The 24,891-nt window shown below is 41.9% G+C and overlaps 1 protein-coding gene across 1 annotated transcript in view; it reads left to right on the forward strand.

Moving 5' to 3' along the window:
* LOC121293072 (receptor-type tyrosine-protein phosphatase R-like) overlaps positions 1–24,891 on the forward strand; it is a 244,408-nt gene that overhangs the window by 54,218 nt on the left and 165,299 nt on the right. The window contains exons 3-4 of the mRNA XM_041215667.1: positions 12,803–12,916; positions 13,801–13,956. Coding sequence (XP_041071601.1) covers positions 12,803–12,916; positions 13,801–13,956 — 270 coding nt within the window. The remainder of the gene's footprint in view (positions 1–12,802; positions 12,917–13,800; positions 13,957–24,891) is intronic.

The following is a 24,891-nucleotide window of genomic DNA, read 5'->3' on the forward strand; positions in this document are numbered from 1 at the left end:
TACTTCCCCTCTATTGCAGCTGGCTACTCCTTTAAAGCTGGAAAGCTTCTACTTGGCCCTTCAGCTTTGAGGGCCCAATTGGCCCACCACATAATTGGACAATGAGCCAGTGATCTGGCCATTAATTAGCTGCCCTGGGAAACAACAATATCTTATGTTTATACAGCACCCCTAAAATGTCCCAACATCCTTCACAGGAGCATTATAAAATAAAGTATGACACCAAGCCACATATTATGTCCGATGACCAAACACTTGGCCAAAGGAGTAGGTTTTAAAGAGTGTCTTAAAGAAGGAAAGCAAGGTGGGGAGGCAGAGAGGTGGGGAGGCAGAAGGGCATTCTGGAGCTTATGACGCACAGACAGCAATGGTGGAGCAATAAAATCGGGGATGCTCATGAGACTAGAATTGGGGGTGTGCAGATATCTCAGAAGGTTGTGGGGTTGGAGGAGATTGCAGGAATAGGGATGGGTGAGGCAATGGAGGGATTTGAGAATTTTAAAATCAAGATGTTTCTTGACTGGAAGCCAATGTAGATTAGTGAGCACAGGGGCAATATGGAAGTGGGACTTGGTGCGAGTTAAGGGACAGGCGGCAGTATTTAGTTGGCCTCAAGTTTACGGAGGGTAGAATGTGGGATCCAGCCAGGAGTGCGTTGGAATAGTGAAGTCTAGTGGTAATGAAGGCTTGTTTCAGTTGGGAATGAGCAGAGACAGTAGTGAACTCAGGTGATGCTACAGAGGTGGAAATTGACAGCCTTTATGATGGTGGGAATATGAGGCCAGAAATTCATCCCAGGGTCAAATGTGACACCAAGTTTGCTAATGGACTGTTGCCAGGGAGTGAGATAGAATCAGTAACTAGGGAAAGGAGTTTGGAGTGGACGCTGAAAACATTCATTCTTGCCAATGGAAAATCATAATAAGTGACTGTTTCCACCATTCCCCTCCACCTACCTCCTTGCAGGGGCAGGTTTGAAACCTGGAAAAAATCTTACTCTATGTCCCCTAGTTCTAGGTGCTCCAGCCAGGATAATCAGCCTAGTTAAATCAGTTAAGTTAATTGATTATTGACTTAACACTACTTGTTGCCTCACTCTGCTTTTGTGATGCTTTCACTGTAAAATTCATCCCCTTTCTCTTGGATAACATGGATATTCGATATTGCTTCAGGCTAGCATCATCCATTCTGTTTGCAAAAATATGAAAGTGCTAGCTATCCCTTTGCTGAAAAAAAATTCTAGCCTCCTGAAAATATTGGCAGGATTTACATTAAGCAGTGGAATCAACATAAGTTTTATTGCATTTGAAAATACGAAAATTGCAATATCCTCAAAGCATATTGTTTGTAAGGATTCTAATTTCTAAGAGCTTTAACCTGCCATTGTTTGACATTAAAATTCAGTTGCTATGCAAAATTGGAAGCATATAACTCAAGACAAAACATCCTTGTGAAGTGTTGACAAGTGCTGCTTCCATCTGAGAAGTGATATCAATATTACATCCACATAATTTTGTACAGAACATTGGCAGTGGCGCTTCTACAATCCATCAAGATGGTGATTTCCTTCCCTAGAAACATAATATAATCAAATAGGAACTCAAGAGACATTTTAAGTGCAGAAGGAACAAGCTACGGCTAATTAACATAGCATGCAAAGCTATAACAGCAGGAAACATGTTTTATGTTCTAATCTGCACAGGAAGAGCTTTCATAATCATCCTTACCTAGAAGTATGCAGATGCATTTTAATTGCAATTCAGCATTTAACCTTTCCATCCAAGAAAAGGTATCAGCCATTTCCTGTTTTGAAGTAATAACCAAGGCAACTGTTTATAATTCGTAATATTTATGTCTGTCTCAGGCTTCACCCTCTTCGTCTTCCAGTGTGGATTGAAGGTCATTCCAAAAGCCATTAAAGCCTTATCAAATATTTAAAACCTCTAGGTTGCCTTGTGTCTCATGTAGCATCCAATTATAAAAGACAAACTTCTACAAATGGAAGGATAGAATAATATTTACTATATGTCTAAGGCTTTCCTATAGAGTGAACGGGTGTGTTTGTTTTAGAGGTTAAAAGGCAAAACTTTATGGCCACAAGGTTTGGCTCCTCAGCAGACGGCTCTTTGGAAGCCTGGAGAAACAAAAATGGCAGCCGAAGCACTGTTGCTGAGTGAATACCATGTACTATGTTTTTGGAAGAGTGTTAAATACCTATTGGAATTAAAAGTGAATGCTGCTGGATTTTTAAAAGGAGTGAGGACGACTTTGAATGCCTGTCTGCAGAAAGCCTGCTCAGCACTACTGGGCGTGTAGGGATTGTTGCTGACTCTTTTGGGCTGCAGCACAACAGGGAGATGGAGCACAGGCAGCAAAGAGAGGAAACTCTGCACAGGGAAGGAGTAATTGGCTTTCATTAAAAGGCCATACCCATCTAGAGTATTCAGGGAGCACATCCCCTACCACCATCCCACCAGGAGCAGAGTCTGAAGTAGCTGTCATTAACAAGGAGGTGATCATTGGACAGTTACATATTAACAGGCGCTGGGCAGGCAACACAGCCTTCTGGATTCTCACTGCTGCAGAGAACATTGTCAATCCCCCTTAGTATACTGTCTCGTACTACCACTAAATTCCTTTTTGTTCTCCCCACGGCCACTTGAATGGCTTCCTGCACCATGGTTCCATGGTCAGTCTGCTCATCCATCCTGCAGCTCCCACTCTCACCAAACAGGCTGAAAGAACCTCAAACCTGTTGGACAAAAGCAAAGGAGCAAAATGTTCCTGCCCTCTGGGTCCCCTTACCTGCCTCATTCGCAGTCACAGTCTCCTGTGCCTGACCACTGACCAAATCAGAAGACCCTGTCCTAAGAGGTGTGACTGCCTCCTGGTACAAAGTATCCAGGTAACATTCCACATCCCTGATGCATCAGTGTCTGCAGCTCAGCCTCCAGCCCAATGACTCTGAGCCAAAGCTCTTCGAGCCGCAGACACGTTTCCCCTGGATCACACTAGCATTCAGGAGCACAAGCATGTTGCAGCCTTGACACATCACCTGTCCTGCCATCCTTAATGCGTCTTTATTAACTATTTAAGTTATTTTATTCAATTCATTACTTTTATTTTTTTATACATTTTATTAACATTCCCACCAGTTTGTATACAATTTTAAATCTTATGAATAGAATAGACCTTAACCAGATACTCACCAAACAGCTTGTTTCTACCCCTGTAGAGCAAGAACTAATTCCTACAGAAAAAAGTTTAAAAAACTCCCTTAACCATCCAATTCCATCACTCTGTTCAAAGTTGCACTCCGTGTAAAGTTGCACTAAAATGTCTGTTTATATATCCTTCTCAAACTAAGTAGTTAGCTGACCCCAGTTACCGAAAAACTGGTTTAAGCTGCTTTCCTTAATCAGCAAACTTCAGCTGTTCTTCCAGTGGAGCCCTGAAATCCTGCTTAAGGCTGGGAAATTTAGAATTTAGAGAGTAACTTTCCATTAAATGCTCAATACGAACAAAATTAGATTTTTACAAAGAGATTAACACTCCCCTACTTACCCAAATTGCCAGCAATGAATTGTGATATACAATTATCCTGTGCTGGTCGAGATATTGCAGAGCTTGGCCTAAATAGCCAAGTGGTTATGGTATTGGATTTATAACCCTAAGATCAAGAGTTCAAATCTTACAATGGCAAACTATGAAACAATGTAAATGAAAAGAACTCTGGTCCTTAACGGCTGAACTTTAAAATGATGCAGGCAGCACACAAACTTTGCACAAACATGTTAGTAGTGTGCTGCCCAGTGTTAAATGCATTACTGACTGGCTACTAACCTGCACTTCTTCATGGCAGTCTACCCCTTGTAAAAGGGGAGACGCATTTAGGCCGTTGCGCCTGGTGCAACTGTTAGCGAAGGCTTTGAGGAAAGGGATAACATTCCTGATGAAGCAACAGGTCGGAGAGAGGGCCCCCACATTCCCTGATGTGGTGCTACAGGCCTTAGTCTAGGCGATCAAAATGAGGAGAATAGGTCACATTTCTGCAGGGGGTCAGGAGACCATTAAGGGAAACCATGCAAAGGTCTGTCCCTCGTGGAAAAATTTATGCAGAGTAACACCTTTGACCACAAGTCCATCAGGCAGTGGTCGGCGCGTAACGCCTTAGAGGCCCTGCTGGAAAAGGAGATGGTGGATCCTGTGGGATGGTTCCCCGAGCAGACTGTCAAAGTCATTTGGCAGAATGCCTCATCACCAGAACTTTCCAACAAGCACCAAGAAGTAGCTTGGCTGGTGATGAGAAAGGCCCTCCCCGTCAGATCCGTCCTACATGCCAGGAGTCTCACCCCCTCGGCACGTTGCCCTCGAGGTGGCTGTGGTGGTGAAGAGACCGTTGTTCACCTCCTTGTGGATTGTGCCTTTGCAAAGAAGGTCTGGAGAGAGATGCAGTGGTTTCTGTCGAGGTTCATCCCGAGCAGTTCTGTGACACAGGACTCTGTGCTCTACGGTCTGTTCCCAGGGACACGCACCGAGACAAACATCAACTGCAGCTGGAGGATCATCAACTCGGTGAAAGACACTCTTTGGTCTGCCTGAAACTTGTTGGTCTTCCTGTGTAAAGAGTTGTCCCCAACTGAGTGTTGCAGACTGGCACATTCCAAGGTCCAGGATTACGTGCTGAGGGACGCAATAAAGCTTGGGGCAGCCACTGCAAAGGCGCAATGGGGAAAGGTTGCTGTCTAAGACCTTTCTGCCACAGTGCACCGAGGGACTGGGAATTGTTGAGAGCCCCTCGCGCTGTACAGCTCAAAATGAATGCCTGCAAATGATTGTAATATTCATTTATTGTATTGATGCATTTCGTGATACATGTTGTAAAAGTTGAACCTGATTGTACTTCTGTGATGGTGATTTTGAAATGGTTTGGAATGTTGTTGAAGATATTTTATGAATAAAGTATATTTTTGCAAAAAAAAACCATGCAAAGGCAATGAGACTTGGTAGCCACACGGTAAATTCCAGGAATCTGGCCCTCAGGACCCTAACTGTACTGCCACAAAAAAATCAGTGACTTTACACTAGAGTGGTCAGGGCCAGCCAGTGCATCTCATCCCCAGTGTCCCACTGTTTCACACAGTTTAATGTGCCTGCAAGACTCACCCTTCAGCAATCTCTAGCAATTGGGACTCATGCCAAGCCAGCATTTATATGTTCCACTTCACTCTCACACAATTACCAATGCTGCAAGCCTCACACCCAAATCTTGCAGCTTCCACGTACTTCCAGCTATTCAGCTATGACCGGAACATTACCCATTCACATTGCAACACACTCAGTAACACACACTTCCCTCTCTTAAACAAGCTAAGTTCATACATAACAGGAGACAGCAGAAGGTAATCGGTGAGGGATAGGCACACCTGTGTTCCTGAGCCCTCTGGAGGAGATAGTGCTCCACATTATAGAGCCAGAGGTGACTGAGGCCGTAGCATCTAGCATCACCAAGAACATCCAGGATGATGATATGTTCTTATCTTATGCACCTTCTCAAATCCCAATTCCCCCTCAACTGACTATCTGAAACATTTAACAAGCTGCAGAGAGTGTGACCATGACCTCTTGCCTCCCACCCCATTATCCTTCCCTCACCCCAATCCTCCTCTTGCACTTCTGCTTTGAGATACCCAAATCCTGCTGCCTGACCAGCCAGTGTAGCCTCACCAGGAAGGGTGCAAACTGGAGCAGACATGGTGAAGAAGTACCATCTCTTCAACTGGCACTCACAGCCACTAGCTCAGGTACTGACACTGGACTGACTTTAGAGCAAAGGAGAGGAGGGGCATCATGTGGTGAGTCACTGGACGTAAGTGGGCTGCAGTCTGGGTGGGGAGAAAGAATAATGTGTGTGTGCCAGTTCCCCAGAGGATGAGGTCGCAATAAAGTTCTGCTACAAAGGATGGATGAAGTCCGCGATGGGGCAGTGTACAGGAGAACCCTGATGGGCATGCAAACAAAGATGCTTGGTGCACTGGCAAGCCTGCCACAGAGCCTGGCATCACTGTCAAGGAGATGGAGGAATCTGGCTCCAACTCGGCACAGGGCTCTCTGGATAACATGGAACCCATCTGTTCCAGAGTGGACATGGTGGCCAACTTCATGACAACACTTGCAGATCCAACCATGATGCATCATCTGGTGTTCGATATCTCAGATTCCATTGCAGTACAGGCAGAAGCCATATAAAGTATCAATGCTGCAGTGGAAGCTCAGACTGAGCTCATGAGACTCTGCTTGTTACTTGAAAGCTCAGTTTGGTGCCATGCAGTCTCAGACCACTGCCATCATGGCTTTGTTTACCAGAGCTCTAAGGTACTTGCAGGCTCTGAACATCCAGTCAACTGTGATCCAACAGATATTAGAGATTGCTGAGCACCACCTCAGGGGAGTGGCAGTAGCTGCATGGTACATGAACCTGCTGTCTTCTCTCAGGATGACAGCATTAATGTTTCCACCAATGCCACTGTGCCAGTACCCTCGCTGTTGCCTCTCAGCCAGTTAGCCCAGACATGGTGTTATTCATAGCAAGATGGTGCAGTCTGAAGCCAGATCCTCAAGGCCCAGAACTGCTCAAAAGTGATCTGCAATGTCATCTTCCTCATTGAAACCAGTTATGCTGCAACCACTGGGCTAGCACTATGTAAGAGCAGTAGGACAGGCAAAAGCACCCACAGAATGGGCACTGAAAGAGTGCACAAAGCTGAAAGGCTCAGTTCTGCATTATTGGAAGTGTTGTTGGATGAAATTATTATGGACTGGTTTTTGTTGTGTCTTTTCTTTCAAGATTTTGTCCAAGCAGACCAGTGGTGGTCCATAGCAGTGGGATGAATTATAGGGGAGCCAGAGTTTGACTAGTCATGCACGGACAGGAGTTTCAGGTTCCAGATGCTCCCTCCCTTCTTGCCTTTTCCTCCTCCTCTTCATCCTCCTCCTTCTCTTTCTTCTCTTGAGATCCACACCAAGGCCTGACAATGAAGTTGTGGAGGAGGCTGCAGGCCACCCCAAATTTGGAAATACAATCTGGTAAATACCGGGGCTGGTACCCCTGCAGGTGGTCCAGGCAGCAGAACCATTGTTTTAGAAAACTGATGGTCAGCTGCATGATGTTCTGTGTGGCAGCATGGTCTCGTAGTCACACTGTCCATATGCGATTGGGTGGCAGGGGAGAGTTATGAGCCATGTGTATAGTGAGTAGCCATTGTCACCAAGTAGCCTGTCTCTGGTTCATTGTGGTGGCTCAAATATGGCAGGAATAGAGACAGTACAGGATGAAAGCACATGGCTGCTGCCAAGATAGTGGGCATTCGCCAACATAAGTTTCCTGTATGGTCGTACACCAATTGCACCTTAAGGGAGATGTACTGTAACTGCAAGGGCAAGGGATTTTAATCTACAGTTATGCAGGTTAAGTCAGATGGGAAATGGTAGCATAGATGATGAATCCAAAGAGTGTTTTAACGATAGTTTCTTAGAACGGCACCTTCTGGAGCCAGCCAGAGAATAAGGTTTACTGGACTTGGAATTGTGTAATGAAACAGGATTAACTAATGATCTCATTGTGAAGGTGCCCCTAGGTAGCAGCAATCATAATATGATTGAATTTTACATTCAGTTTGAGGGAGAGAAGAGTAGGTCCAAGACTAGTATTATAAAATTAAATTAGGGCAATTATGAGGGCATGAAAGCAGAGCTAGCTAAAGTGAACTGGCAAATAAGGTTAAGGGATATGTCAATAGAAATGCAATGGCAGACATTTAAAGGGATATTTTGGAATACTCAGAATGGATACACTCCAATGAGAAAGAAAAATTCTTAAGTGGCAGATCCACCGTCTGTGGTTAACTAAAAAAGTTAAAGGTAGCATCAAACTTAAAGAAAAAAACAAATAATTGCACAAGGATGAGTGGCAGATCAGAAGACTGGACATAATATAAAGAACAGTAAAGAAAGACTAAAAGATTAATAAGGAGGGAAAAATTAGAGTTCGAGAGAAAGCTAGCTAGAAGTATAAAAACAGATAGTGAGACTTTCTATAGACATTTAAATAAGAAAAGAGTTCACAAAGTGAGCATTGGTCCTACTGAAAGTGAGTCTGTGGAATTAATAATGGAAAATAAGAAGATGGCAGATGAATTGAACAGGTATTTTGCATCGGTCTTCACTATAGAGGATGACAGTAACATCCCAGAAATAGCTGTAAATCAGGAATTGGAAGAGAGAGAGGAACTCAGATAAATTACAATCACCTGGAAAGTGTTACTTAGTAAATTGTTGGAGCTAGAGCCTGACAAATCCCCAGATCCTGATGGACTTAATCCCAGGGTCTTAAAAGAAGTGGCTAGTGAGATAGTTGATGTGTTGGTTTTAATTTTCCAAAATTCCTTAGATTTGGGGAAGGTTCCATTCAACTGGCAAATAGCAAATGTAACTCTTTTATTCAAAAAAGGAGGGAGACAGAAAGCAGGGAACTAGAGGCCCGTTAACTTAACATCTGTAATAGGGAAAACATTGGAAGCTATTGTTAAGGATGTTTTGTAGGGCACTTAGAAAAATTCAGAATAATCAGGCAGAGTCAACATTCCCTTTGTGAAAGGGAAATCATGTTTAACCAATTGCCATGAAAAGCCGATTACCGCCACAAATTACCTAGGGGCATATTGAACTTTTTAAGGAAGAATTGTGTGCTTTTAAAGAAATACAAGCAAGGACATTGAGCAAAAGATGGCTGATAATGTAAAGTGACCACTTTCTGGAAAATTTTTATGCGGATTATACTGACAGACCTGTCCTGAGAGAACATGGATTGTCGCACCTGAAAAGGCCTTCTTCAAGCAGAGAAGTTGAAAATGAGATACGGTGTAAAAGACTGAACTTTAATCTCCTATGGTTACAGAGACGAAAGACTGATTTACACATTGGAGCAGTCACCCAAAAATCCATCTCCTGTTGATTTATATCTCAGAATGTGTAAATAGTTCTGATATGAAAGTAAGATGGCTATTTCCTTTCCTGGAATACACAGGAAAAAAGCTAGCTGCAGAGCAGTGCAGTATGTGCTGGTGTGTTGTGAGAGTGACAGCACAAGAAGACGAACTAGTTATGCCTGCAATTTCAGGCAAAATCTCCCTCTTTCTCTGTAGCTGGGAGGCAAGGCTCAGCAGAATCCACATTCAAAAAGGAAATAGGACAGCCTCTTCAGCTACCCTACAGAACCAAGTATCTCAAAACCAACTGCGAAACTGCCAAACTCAGCTGTACCAGAATCACCCAACTTAACGGCCATAACGTACCGCCAACTGTGCCTCACGGACAAGCCAAAGACTGATTTGTATTTTTTAAATACTTTCTTTGGACCCTTAGCTTCTCATTTCTAACCTGTATGTATGTGTGCTGCATTTTTATTATTTTTCCCGGGTTTTAGTAACTAATAAACTTACTCTTTCTTTGGTTGAAGAAAGCCAGGTTAAATTGGCTCCTTCTAAAAAAAAATACCTTTGGACTGGGAAAACATCCCTTTTAAATTAATCTTGTTGCAACCCCAAGGGGGTTGAATAAAGAAGGAGAGCCAGCTCACTCCTCCTCACCAGGAGCATTACAAAATTGGGGTCCCATTCGGGAAGTTAACAAATTGGGGGACCTTGCCCAGGGACTGGTTGTAATTTATTGGAGTTCTTTGAAGGAGCCACATGTGTTGCGGATAAAGGGGAACCGGCGGATGTATTTTACTGAAGGTATTTGATAAGTGCCACATCAAAAGTTATTGTGTAAAATAAAAGCTCATGGTGTAGTGGGTAACATATTGGCATGGATAGAAGATTGGCTAGCTAACAGGAAACAGAGAGTAGGCATAAGTCGGTCATTTTCTGGTTGGCAGGATGTGATGAGTGGTGTGCCACAGGGATCAGTGCTGGGGCCTCAACTTTTTACAATTTATGTAAATGACTTGGATGAAGGAACCAAAGGAATGGTGTCTAAATTTGCTGATGACCCAAAGATAGGTAGGAAAGTAAGTTGTAAAGAGTACATAAGGAGGTTACAAAGGGACATAGATAAGTTAAGTGAGTGGGAAAAGATCAGGCAAATGGAGTAAAATGTGGGAAAATGTGAAATTGTCCATTTTGGCAGGGAGATAAAAAAGAAACATATTACCTAAATGGCGAGTGATTGCAGAACTCTGAGATTCAGAGGGGCATGCGTGTCCTAGTGAATGAATCACCAAAGGCTAGTATGCAGGTACAGCAAGTAATTGGGAAAGCTAATAGAATGTTATAGTTAATTGCAAGGGGAATTGAATATAAAAATAGGAAGGTTATGATTCAGTTGTACAGGACACTAGTGGGACCCCATCCGTTGATCTGTGTATAGTATTGGCCTCCTTATTTAAGGAAGGATGTTAATGTGTTAGAAGCAGTTCAGAGAAGGTTTACAAGACTCATACATGAAATGGGTGGATTGTCTTATGAGGAATGATTAGACAGGCTAGGCTTGTATCCACTGGAGTTTAGAAGAGTAAGAGGCGACTTGATTGAGACCTTTAAAGGTCCCGAGGTGTCTTGACAGAGTAGATGTGGAGCGGATGATTCCTCTTTTAGGAGAATCTAGAACCAGGGATCACTGTTTAAAAATAAAGTGTCACCCATTTAAGACAGGAATGAGGAGAAATCTTTTCTCTCAGAGGGACGTGAGTCTTTGGAACTCCCTTCCTCAAAAGGCAGTGGAAGCGGAGTTTCTGAATATTTTTAAGGCTGGGGTAGATAGATTCTTGATAAACAAGGGGGTGAAAGGTTATCAGGGTAGGCAGGAGATTACAATCAGATCAGCCATGATCTTATTGAATGGCGGATCAGGCTCAAGGGGCCGAGTGGCCTACTCCTGCTCCTAATTCGTATGTTTGTATGATCCTCACAGCCGCTAACAGGCCATATTCAATTTGTATCCCAATATATCTTTCATTATTTTCTTCAAACAGCCAACTAAATTAATTAAATAAAGGTGCATCTTTGCTAGTAATAAGCATTTGTGATTAGCAAACATTAAAATACATTTTAAACATGAGAGAATTGAAGCAGTTGGATAGTCTTAGTTTCATAGGGGAGAATTTTCCCCCCGTCAGGGGGGTTGTGCAGGGGCGGATTGGGGCAGCGCGAACCTGATCGGCGCCCCCGATCAGGTCCGTGCCGCCATGTAAGAGCCGCCCAGTGTGACGCGCGCCCAGGAGCGCTGAGCGCCCTTTGCAGGCAGGGGGGATTCCCTGAGTCGGAGCCTGTGTTCTTTCACGCATGAGCACAAAAGAGTGCAGAAATCTTCCTGAGACACAGAGGTGCCTCAGGGAGATTAGTTTCAGTTTTAAAAAGCTGAATAAAAAAAATAAAAAAATTTAAGACATGTCCCCTCATGTGACAGTGTCACATGAGCTGGGACATGTCAATGAATTTAAAAAAAAAAAAATTATTCAATTTATAAACACTCCAGGAAACCTCATCCCGCCCTTAAGGTTGGATGGGCAGCTCAGTTTATTGGTTTAATTAGTTTTCAAATGGCCTTAATAGGCCTTTGACAGTTTGGCGGGCGCACAGCCAACTCGGCTGCACACCTGCCCGCCGAACTGAAAATCTAAATGACACGCAGTGATGTTTGGACGCACACCTGACATCACCCTGCGTCAGTTTACATCTTGGCGAGCAGCCTCCGCTCGCCGAACCGAAATCTCTGGCCAATTACCTCGGTTTGCTTCAAATGAACGTTTCATAACTCTAGTGCTAAACTTCCCTCCTTTTGTTGTGTTAAAGCCATTTTCATATGGACAGACCTGGAGCCAGCCTTTTCCTTAACACTGGTTTATTCACAAAAAGGGGTGCACTGCCACAGACTCCCCTTGTTCCTCCCCTATGCTAGGTGTTAAACTGTTTTTGATACCCTTGGAATAATTCCCTAAATCTTTCCCCAATTGGTGGCAGCTGCTCTTGATTACAAACTAAAGCATGCACTCCATTGTAGCATGATTCCAACATTAACATGCTGTGCCAAATACTTTCTTATCTCCCCAACAAATCTCATATTCTAATTTCTGAGCATTGCTCAGAGACTTCACTAACAACTAATCAGAGCCATTGGACAGACTATAAAATAAAGCTCATTTTCTGATTCCTCTCTTAACTTTAGCTTTTGAGAAACGTTCTTTTTTTCTTTTTCTTCTTGTTCTATTTGTTCATTGCTATGGTCAATGCAAGTTTGAACTTTTTCCTTTTGTATTTCCTAAGCTAAATATCCCTTCCCACATTCTTTCTTAATATAGCATCTATTGTTCCATTGAAACCAAGACTCGTTGTTAAACTTCTAGTTCATTCTTTTTTTAAGATCTCAAATCTCAAACTCCTCTTCAAGAGCTACAGGCTTGCTTTAAGCAGTGCAGATTAACTTTAAGTGGTGCTGCCACTCATGAGATGCATCCTGCCAATGAACTTAGCACTGGCTGTACGTGAGCATCATTTCAAGGATTAGGCAGCATGAAGTTGATATACTGTGATGTCCATGTCCATTCTTGGGGGCTATCCAATCTAGCAACTTTTCCCCCATCCCAGTGTTTTAGTTGGATTTGTTTCCTTTGTTAATATGTGCTGTATTATAAGATGCTTAAGTATTGATCTATATTTAGCAGAGCTTTTCAGGTGTGGAACGCTTCTAATGAAAACCTGATTATAGCTACTTTTGTTGAATTTTATCTTGTCCTTTCTTACAGGCCATGCAAATGGAAGTAAAAAAATTGAATGTCACCTTACTTCGGATATTCCGTGAAGGAATAGCTGCTGCGTTGGGTCTTTTACCACAACAAGTACATATTAATCACCTTAATGTAAGTTACCTTACAGCCACTGAAAGCCATTGAGCAACTATATTTGCAGCATCCATCCACACAGGCCTCTTTATTTGGTTAATAAAATTACGTAGTGTTATGGTAAACCCCATAATATGGTCTAATGGATGTAACTATCATCACAGTATCACTTTGCATAAAAGATAGGTGTTTTTAAAATAAAAGGTGAAGCATTTTATTTGATTAATCTTACAGTGCCATAATTACAATAATTTAATTACGTTAGATAAGTTATTGCTTGATGATGTATCAGCAACCACAGAAGAAAAGCAATTCTCCATTAACACATTGTCCTTTTCTTTTTAATATGTACAAATGTCCAGTATAATGTCAGAGGACAAATTAACAGTTTATAGCACAGTCATTTTCAATATTGTTGGCAGTTACTTGAAACATGCAGAAGAGCTAATGAAGACAGATAAGAACTAATGGACCCCAAAATGTACAGTAATACCAGCAGCTTTATGAAAGATACTGCAATAATCTATCCTATTGTCACCACTGTGTCCTTGGTTTTTATAATCTATCAGCTATAAATTCTGATTAAATATCTCACAAATGGAGTGTATATGATGAATAAGTGAGCCCTAGAATATTGCTGCTTTCTCTTAATTGATTTTGTTTTGGATATTTGTGTAACCTTATTGATACTGTCCTGCACTTTAGAATAATATTAATTATATTAATATATTAAATGCTTTCCAAATGTAAAAAATGCATACATAAATTACACTGCTAAGAACTGTAGGTAGATGTAAAGTTATTCTTTCGATAAATATAATGCAGAAATGAGCTGAGAGTTGGGTGAATTATTTAACCAGTAATATCATTATCAACTTTATGTTATTTGGAAAATAACACAGGGCAAGAAAAACTGCATTGAATTTTATATATCTTCAATGAACAATAAAAATGGCATGTTAGATCCAATACCTTCTAACGAAGTGATGCAGTCGCTCAATGTGAATATGCTGCACCAAAGTCTGTCACAGTTTGGCATAACACAGGTTACAACTGAGGTAAGCAACTGTTCAATTTTAATGGTCTCAATCGAGAAATATATGCAGATCTCTACCTATTTTGGAAGACTTGTTGGTTGAACCAGATACTTCTAAGCTAAGCTGAGCTGCAAGTCTGACTAAGCTTACTGTGTGTTCTAAGAGAAAGCTCATAAAAGAAAAAAATAGAGATTAACCAAAATGTCTGATCAATAAATAATGCTATCTATAGTTACTCTCATTCAGTTCGTTTCTGTGTATTTTTACATTGAACTGTAGAAATTGTTATTCTACATTGTTGTAAAATATGCTCTTGCAGATAAGACTTGTTTTGATTTTTTTAAAAATTCTTCCACGTGACTTGGGTGTCACTGGCTAAGCCAGCAATTTTAATTGCCCATTCCTAATTGCCCTTGAGATAGTGATGATGAGCCACCTTCTTCAACTGCTGTAGTCCATGTGGTGCAGGTACACACACAGTGCTGTTTGGGAGGGAGTTCCAGGATTTTGACCCAGCCAGATTCTAAAGTCTCGAATGTAGGAAGCAGATCTCTCTCACTTCTGATTGTATTCATTTTGTTTACCATGGGCTGCAACTTCCGGTCAGCTGCGCGTCCGCCGAACTGTCAAAGGCCTATTAAGGCTATTAAAAATGCAATTAAAATGATTAATGGACCTGCCCATCCAACCTTAAGGTTAGAGAGCAGGCGAAGGGTCCAGGTGGCCTTCTGAAAAAACATGGGGCAACATTTTCCCCTCGTCGGGGGTGGGGTGGGGGTGTGGGATGTGTGGGAGCAGGAGCGGGCGGGTGGGTTCCCGATCAGCACCCCGATTGGGGGTGCTCTGCCATATTACATGGGCGGACCAATGAAGGCCCGCCCAGTGTGACGTCTGCCAGGAAGCGCTATGCGCTTGCTGTGTTGGTGGGGGGATTCCCTCACGCATGCATGCAAAAGAGCGCAGAGATCTTCTTGAGGCACAGCGCTGCTTCGGAGATTGGCTCATGTTTGAAACATTGAATAAAGGTTAGAAAAAAATTACTGACATGTCCCCTCATGTGCCACTGTCACATGAGCTGGGACATGTCAATTTCTTTTATTTAGAGATTTTATACAAATTTTAATGCCCTCATGAAATCTCATCCCGCCCGGAAGATGCAGCCTGTGAAACCTCATCCACGGGCAGGATGAGGTTTCATGAGGCTATTAAAATTTGTATAAAATCTCTACATAAAAGAAATTGACATGTCCCAGCTCATGTGACAGTGGCACATGAGGGGACATATCAGTAATTTTTTTTCTCATCTTTATTTAATGTTTCAAATCTGAGCCAATCTCCCTGAGCCAGCACTTAGCCTCAGGGAGATCTGTGTGCTCTTTCGTGCACATTCACGAAACAGCACACTCCCGGCTGAGGGAATCCCCCTGCCCGCCTGCACAGGGAGCACATTGAGCTTCCTGGTGGACGTCACACTGGCGGCGTGCCCCCAACTGGGAGCGCCAATCAGGAACCTGACCCCCCCACGCCTGCTCCACACATCCCCCCCCACCCCTGACGGGGGGAAAAAGTTGCCCCATATCTGGATAGAACAATGATTTTACTATGGAATGTGACTAAAGCTTTCATGGAACAGTGGCTCAATGTGAAGTGAATTCTAAGAATAGGAAAAACTTATTTCTCATTTTCATGTTTTTGGTAGTTGTTTTTACTTTTGAGGATGAAAGGCGAGAACAGGATAGGGGGCACAAGAATGGTAGAAGGCAAGCTAAATGATCCTTGGTCTCTCTTTTTGATCTAATAGTTCCTATGTTTACTATGAGGGATGTCTGGAGGACTGAATCATTTGAACACGTTTAGCAGCTGCTCCCCACATTCAGAACTCAAAAGGAGGACATCACAGAGTCACTTGCGGAGTGAAATCTACTGTGCCCCAACAATGTGCTTATATCCTAATGGCCAGGATTTTCCGGTTGGTGAGCGGGGCCCGTTCGCCGATGCATAAAATGACGCGCGGTGACGTTGGGCGGAATCCCCGACTTCACCCCGCCCCATTTAAATTCTCAGGTAGGTGGGGGCGCAGGAGAATCAGCTGTGCACCCACCGACCTGTCAATGGCCAATTGAGACCATTGACAGAGTCATTAAACTAATTAATGGACAAGCCAGGAGCCCTGGCGGGCATTAGAAAAAGCATGAAACCTCATCCACGGGCGGGATGAGGTTTCGTGCAGGTTTTAAAAAAATTAATTAAAGTGTGTGTAAAAGTGATGGACATGTCCCAACTCATGTGCCAGTGTCACATGAGGGGACATGTCAGGGAAATTTTTTTCTATTTTTCAGATTTTTTAATGTACAGCCGATCTCCCTGAGGCAGTACTTGTCCTCAGGGAGATGAGTGCGCTCTTTCGTGTGCAAGGCTGTTTGGCTGACAGTCAATCGTCATCCATTTAAGTAATGAGTCTTTTTGCTTTCCAGTTAGTGTAGGAAGGCAGCAAGTCACAAGGATGGATGTGCTGGCCAAATAATGGCTGGAGCATGGGGGCAGTCATGTGATGAAACCTCCAGGAATATATTTAGTCACAGTTGGCAACCTTATGGCCTGAATGCAGCTTTGTTCAACTGGCTGCATTTAGGAAAACCAGGTCCAGATGTAGCCTAACCAGCAATCCTTAAGAGATTAGTTGCAGGCTGCGATAAAAAAAAGTTTTGTAAGAAACTGGGAACAATAGAAGTGATCCTTCCAACTGCACATTAAAACTACAGGCTAATTCCAACAACCTCTTGCCCCAGTACCTGGCTGCCTCCAGCTCTGAGCTGATTGCTGCCTCCCTCCCTTTCCTAATCACCACCTCCTGTCGCTCCCAATCTCCTTCGAAACCCTCCTCACCTCCAGGCCTACCTGAGGGCTGCTAATGGCAACCTGAAGATGTCCAGCACATGTCTGCAGTTCACTGGTCTGAGGTAAATGAGTCCCGCGGCTCAGAATAAATGTTACTTTTATTTAAACACTTCAATTGCAAGAGAAAACTGAATCCATAGAAACCAATACAAACCACTTATCCAACATCCCAGTAGTGGCAATGAAAGGATACTGATGAACTTTGCAGCTCTACTAAGAAATGGAGGAGGAATTTCTTCCCTCAGAGGGTCATCAGCCTTTAGAATTCTCTTCCCCAGAGAGCAGGGGAGGCTGGGTCATTGATTATATTCAAGGATGAATTAGACAGATTTTTGATTGACCGAGGGATATGGGGGGCAGGCAGGAAAGTAGAGTTAAGACCGCCATCAGATCAGCCAAGGTCTTATTGAAAGGCAGAGCAGGCTCAATGGGCCGAATGGCCTATTCCTGCTCCCATTTCTTATAATCTTATGGAGCGGGATTTTACGGCTCCATCATAGTGTGCGGCTGGAAAATGCAGCAAGCCATTCAAAAGTCCATTGACTTCGGTGGGATCGGAAAATTCCACCGGCGTTAAGGGCCACAAAATTCCGCCCATGACCTTATGAACTGAACAGGCGTCATTCAGTGAATAAATGACTGGGGCAGCAGACACCACTTAATAACTTCACAACGCAGCAGGCACCAGCAAGTTAATAATGTGACACTTTAGAGGGCACCAGTCATTGAAGAAATTAATGGAACTGCAGGCTTCAACAAATTAAATTTGGAAGCAGGTGACAATGAATCGATAAATTCATATACTACTGGGCACAGCAGCAAATAAATTAATGGAGCAGCAGGCACAGCATCAAAGGGACAAATTACTGGAGCAGAGAGCATGTTAATAAATTAACAGGACAGCAAACATCATCGAATCAGTGCAATTATAGAACAGTAAGCATACAATGCATTGAATATAGTATTGGAGTGGCAGGTACCAGTGAACCCAGGTTGCATCAGTCACACCAAATCATCAGTCATGGAAAACCCAACAAAGTAAGAACATAGCAGTGGGTGCACCAACAAATTAAGTAATGAAACAGAAGACAACAGTGAATTAAAAAAATAATTAAACAATGGGCATACCAAAAAAAAAAATCTATCAATGATTGGAGCAGCAGGAACAGCAACAACCATTAAATTAATGGAGTTTCAATGTTAAATATTGATGCATAAAATATGAAACAAAATCATGGCATAACACAAGCAAGGTTTATCAACAGATGTAGATTGCTGCCAGGAAATTACACATTTACAAATCGAGCCATATTACAGAAATTGGTATGGCACACATGACCTAATAGTTTATAGGTATATAAAGAGCAACTGGCTGGAAGTAATGATAAAGGAATTCTGGCTGATTGAGTTGGCAAATCTTGGTTTATTGTGGCTGTGTGCACGAAACTTGTTTGTATTTCCGCAAGCTTGGAATTCTTTCAGAATGGAAGATGGCAAACCGCCGATTCATCTCACTGTTGTTTACTGGAGCTGGCCTGATGACAGCTGAGCAGGTGCTTATTTGACATCTTTGAAGTTTGAGTCCTGGCTGAGTCAGGTAGTTCAGTTTGTTTTGCTATATTGTGTTCCGGCAAAGTTATCCGTTGTAGGCCTGGAGGTTAGTTAAGGGTATTTGTTTTAGTTATTTGTTCATGGAATATGTGGCCAGCAAGACCAGCATATATTGCCCATCCCTAATTGCCCTTGAGAATTGGTGTTGAGCACTCACATACAAATATTCTCCAGAGGGTTTACTGGAACTGGGAGATGTATATATGTTTCCCACAAACAGCAGATTTTCGAACCCTAGAAAGGGAATTAGATTCAGAAAAGAGTAAAACAAAAACAGAAAATTGAAGGACCTTTTTTTTATTCTTTCATGGGATGTGAGCATCGCTGGCAAGACCAGCATTTTTGCCCATCTCTAATTGCCCCTAAGGAGGTGGCAGCGAATTGCATTCCACCCGAAGTAAGTACACCCAAAGGGAGGGAGTTCCAGGATTTTGATCCAGCAACAATGAAGAAACACTGATATAGTTCCAAGTCAGGACAGTGTGTGGCTGGGATGGAATTTATAGGTGGTGGTGTTCCCACGTGTCTGTTGCCCTTGTTCTTCTAGGTAGAGGTCGCAGGTTTGGAAGGTGCTGTCAAAGGAGCCTTGGTGAATTGTTGCAGTGCATCTTGTGTATGGGTACACACCGCTGCCACTGTGCGTCAGTGGTGGGGGATCAAATGTCAAAAGCTAACCATGTGTCTTTCTGCAAAGGGCATTATCGGGGTGGAGACAGGGCGGTGGCAGGGACCCCACCTACCACCCTCCCAGCTGATTAAGTGCCCCCCGCCACGAATCTTGCCACTGGGAAGGGCATTAAATTCTGGCTGATGTGCACTTCCCAGACTTCCTTATGCAGATGCTACTTCTTTTGTAAGTCCAAGGCACACAATTAAGGCAAATAAACTGGTATACAAGGAAATCATCTCTAGCTTCCGTCTGCAATTTTGTGAAGAACAGGTTGTACTGTTTTCTGTATATTCCAGTGCTACGATGTATCTGTTTATCTTTCAAACACATTTAATTCTTGCTTTAAACTTGCAAACTTTTTGCAAACTTTAAGTTTGCTAATGAACTTAGAGAAAAAAATATTGCATAAGACATACAGGTAATACGTTCAATTAAGGCAGATGCAATCCAAACAAATGCACACACAACTTTTGACTGCAGACTTTGAAAAAATGTATGCAACACTAATACACACAATGATGCCCCTTAATGCAACAAAATTGGCTTACAGTTGTGCAATTGGGCCTTTTCTATCACTTGCTATAGGAAAACCAAGCACTTTGAAAATTAATCGCATCATTATACAGCTTTGTAATTTTGTGCTTGGCTGCTGCTAGTTTTTTTTAGATGGAAGTAACATTGAAAAGGATAGAGCTGGTTTTATCATCATTGGCTGCCCCTCATTTCAAGGATGACGTCTACTCGGTGTCATGAGTTTCTGCCCTGGGTCTTCATTTGACCAAATTGGCCAATTCTTGACCCATAGAACCTTGGGAACATGGGGCAGGATGACCCTCGAGGAAGTGGGATCCATGGTGCAGGATTTGTTCCTTTTCTTTCCTTCGCTGCCACCACACTGCCTCATCATTAAGGCTTGGGACTCAAAGCGTGATACAGCTTGATGGACAAGTTGTCGTCATCCTGAGCAATTGGCAGCAAGCTCCTCCCAGTCATTAATGTCACTGCCACCGTGCTTCAAGGAGAGCTTCAGGGTGCCTTTCAAGTGTTTTCTTTGTCCTTCCCTAGAATGTTGGCCATCTGAGAGTTGAAAAACTGGTAGGGAAGGACACTTTTCCGTCACCCTGTCATCGTATCCAGTCCATTGATGTTGATTTTGCAGGATTTTTGCCTGAATGCTTGTGGAGCTGCCTTCAAGAAGAACATTAGCAATTGTTTGACTGTCCTTCCAATGAATCCAGAGGATGCAGAGGAGGCATTGCTGATGGAATTTCTTTAGCACTCTTATGTGTCGCTGATATACCGGCCAGGTTTCACTGCAGTACAGGAGTGTGTGATGAGAACCGCTCTGTACAGTAGGACCTTTGTTGACTTGTGGAGGTCTTCATTGTCAAACACTCACTGCTGTAATTTGTAGAAAGCTGTGCTGGCACAGTTGATCCAAGTCCATCAACAAATTAGCTTCTTATAATTGAGTAAATAATTCTTCCAGATGCTGTAAATGCTCATCCCATGTCTGACTGAGAACTATTAAGTCATCAGTATAAACAGCACAATTGCTTAGACCTGCAAGTACTTTGTTCATCAGGCTTTGAAATGTCACAGGTGCATTCTTCAAACCAAAAGGCATGAGTTTAAACTGATATAGTACATTTGGTGTCACAAAAGCTGATATCTCCCTTGCTCTCTCTGATAATGGTACTTGCCAATATCCTTTTAGCAAGTCAACCTTTGTGATAAATTTTGATTGTCCCTCTTTCTAAATACAATCCTCCAACCATGGTATAAGATATGAATCCGCTTTTGTCACCGCATTCACCTTTTGATAGTCCACAGTCTTTGTGTTCTATCCAGTTTTGGTACCAGTACCTTGGGTGAACTCCAATTTCTGCAACTAGGCTCAATGATATCATTTTGCAGCATGAAATGAATTTTTTTCTATGCTTGTGATAACTTTGCCAGATTTAATCTATGCAGATGTTGCCTTATCAAAGATGAAACTGTTACAGATACATCATGTATAGCTAAACCTGACCTCCTCAAAGTATTCCCACAAATAGATTTGCTTTTCCAAACCACTTTGACACTTGGCTGGAAGGTAATATTACAACATTACATTTAAATTTTCAAGTGCCCCCTCATTATATGACTTGATTAGAGGAAAATCAAATTGAGAGTCCTGCATTTCTATCTCTTTCTCATTATCTACCACCACTAACACCTCATTTTGGTCCTCTTCCCTGTCAAAGTACTTTTTAAGCATATTAAATGACACACCCTCTGCTTCTTTCTTCTATTTGGAGTATTTATTAAATAATTTACTTCGCTCAATTTCTTTTCAATCCTGTAAGGCCCACTAAATCTTGCCTTTAATGAGTTCCCCAGTATTGGTAACAGAACTAGCACTTTCTCTCCAGCAATAAAGCTGTGAGCTTTAGCTTTCTTATCTGCCTTCACTTTCATTACTTGCTGTGATATATTTAAATGTTCCCTAGCCAACTCACATGCTCTGCTCAATCTCTCTCTGAAGTTTGATACATAATCCAGGAAAGTAGTAGATTTTGACCCACCAATTTATCATAAATCAATTTCAGTGGTCCCCTTATCTCATGACCATAAACTAGTTCAAAAGGACTAAAACCAGTCAATGTATTAGAAGCGTCCCTAATAACATAACAAGAATGGAAATCCTCTATCTCAATCTTGTGGATAATCCTGACAGTATGCTGTCATCATAGTTTTTAAAGTTTGATGCCATCTTTCCAAAGCCACTTGTAACTCCAGATGATAAGCTATTGAATTAAATTGTTTTCTCCCCAAACTGTTCATTACTTCCTTAAGCAGCTGTGACATAAAATTTGGACCCTGATCTCATTGTCTCTTTTTTTAGGTAAGCCTTATCTTGCAACAAATTTAGCTAACTCTTCCACAATCTTCTTAGTTGAAATATTTCTGAAAGGTCTTCAGGAAACCTGCTAGACACATCCATTATTGTCAATAAGTAATGATTTCCATTTTTAGTCTTAGGGAGGGGTCCTACACAATCAATCATGACCCTAGTAAAAGGTTCTTCAAAGGCTGTTATTGGGATTAAAGATGCCGGCTTAATCATTACTTGTGGTTTCCCTATCATCTGATGTGTAACATGTTCTACAGAATTTGACTACATCCCTATGCAATCTTGGCCAATAAAAATGTTTCTGTACTTTTGCCTGTGCCTTTCTAATTCCTAAATGTCCCCCCATTAGAATTTCATGAGCAATCCTCAGAATCTCATTTCTATACCCAACTGGGATAACAATCTGATGTACCTTCCTCTAGCTTTCATTTGCTAAGACATGATCCGAGCTCAATTTTCTCATTAAAATATCACCCTTAAGGTAATAACATTCTGGTATACATTTTGCTTCTGTTTCCGAGTAAGTTTTCTGACATAACTGTTTCAATTGCAAATCCTTTTGCTGCAACTCAATTAACTGCCTTGAGTTAAATACTTCTCCCAGGCTTTCTTCCTGAACAATGTTATCAAACACAGTGCCAGCTAATTGGATTTCAATACCTTCCTCCTGCCTTTGAACTGTCTGTCCTTCTTGTTTCAACCTGTGCGCCTGTGATCTCATTATCACAATCCACAATCACAATCGAGGATGCTCCATCTGTAACAGCTCTGTTGAAAACACTTCTACAGGCTGCTCAACTGCCTTAGGCATCACACAGATTTGTGATCCAGCTATATAATTACCCAGAATAAACTGAACTCCTGCAATGGACAATTTTTCCACTACTCCAACAATAACTTCACCTGTTTTCCATTTACTTTTTAAATTTATCTTCCACAATGGAACAGGTTTAGCATCTCCATGAAACCCACTTATTATCACATGTCCCTGCAATACTCCCTCTGAACAATAAATATCACTATCCCACAACATTAAGGATTGACTAGCCCCTGTGTCTCTTAAAATGTAACATATTTACCTACTCCACCCAGTACACATAGAAAGACTTTCCCTTCACACACAAAATCTTCAAACATTTCTGCAACCTGCTCCTCAGAATTCTCTTACATATTCCCACTTCTTTACCTATCACTGATTCCCCCTGTTTTACTTGTACACATACCATTTTTTTTCTGTGCATGAATCTCAGAATCCACAATATTTTTACTTCCAGAACTTTGCTGCACCTCAATAATTCCAACAGATATTCCCTGCAAGCTCCAACACATTGACTTCATGCAGCCCACTTTATTACAATGAAAACACCACAGCTTTCGAATGTCCCTTCTACTGTCAGCATCTTCATTTTTATTCTGAACAAAAACTTCCTTGGACTTTACAGCTACTCCTCTTCCCTGACTACCCAACTTCCTTCACCTTCCCACTTTCTATCCTTTACGGATTTAAAAGGGTGACAAAAAAGGTTTAGCTCTATGCACTAACTCGTAATCATTGGCTCTCTCTGCTGCTTGTCTTACCATTTGAACCCTCTGTTCCTCCACATGAGTTCTTACTATTGAAGGAATTGAATCTTTAAATTCTTCCAAAAGAATTACCTCTCTAAGAGCTACATATGTTGTCTCTATTTTAACACGTGTATCCACCAGTCAAAATTACTTTGTTTTACTCTCTCAAGCTCAACATAAGTTTTCCCAGGCTGTTTTCTCATATTCCTAAATTCCTGCCTGTATGCCTCCACAACCAATTCATATGCACTCAAAGTAGCCTTTTCCATCACTGATACTTCTTCTGACAGCAAAGTATACACCTCATACTCTCTACCCACCAACCTAAACTGTAACAATAATGTTCAGTACTCCTGTGGCCATTTCAGCTGTTTAGCTATCTTCTCAAATGTAATAAAGAATGTTTCAATATCATTTTCCTCAAACTTTGGAAGAATGTGTACAAATTTAAACATCCTCCCACAGGGTTCTACTCTAGAGGTATGTCCTTCCTCACCTCCTGGCATTTCTTTTTTAACTGCCAACATTTTCGGTTGGAATTTTCCCTCTCTCTTTTTCTCTTTCCTCCTTCTTTATTTTCACAATTCCTAACTCCCTTTCCTATTTTCTTTCTTTCTCCTGCCTTTCTGCCTGTTCCCTTTGGAATGCCCTGTCTCTTTCCTTTTCTTCCAATTCAATCATTTTCATTTGCAACTGAATTTGAGCCCATTCCAATGAACCACCCCTTGGAGAACTCTGTCTCTCAGGTATTCCTTCCAACTTCAAATGCTGTGCTATCATTTCAATTGTGCCTGATTTCCTAGCCCCCAACTGTAATTTATCCGCTAACTCGATTAACTTGCTCTTGGATACTTTTTGTAACCCAGAGTTAGATCTTCTACTTCCAAAAAAAAAATTAGCCATAGATACAGCCATTTTTTGCAGTCTCACCACTTCCAAAACACCCACTCCTGAATTTAAATTGCTTCTCATACTTGTTGCCTTAAGATCCACCAATTCTAAAAAAAATCAAGGAATTTCAAATGTATCCCACCAAGAACCCCTGATTATTATGACACAGCCAATGTTAAAGGCTGAGTTGCCCACAGGGAAACTTGAAACAACTGTCACAGCCCATTTTTGCAATTTATATGTTTTGAGATGCAGGCTTTGAATTCAGTAGCAATAAGACCACCAAGTCTCGAGGTTTTTTACAAAACTAAATTAAACATTTATTGATACAAGAAAAATTGTAAGCAAATACATATGTCTACAGAACTACTACTATAATAACTACAAAAATCCCCTAATTAATCTGACTTTCAGTTACACTCCT

The sequence above is a fragment of the Carcharodon carcharias genome, chromosome 21 (assembly GCF_017639515.1).
Source record: "Carcharodon carcharias isolate sCarCar2 chromosome 21, sCarCar2.pri, whole genome shotgun sequence".
Lineage (NCBI taxonomy): Eukaryota > Metazoa > Chordata > Chondrichthyes > Lamniformes > Lamnidae > Carcharodon > Carcharodon carcharias.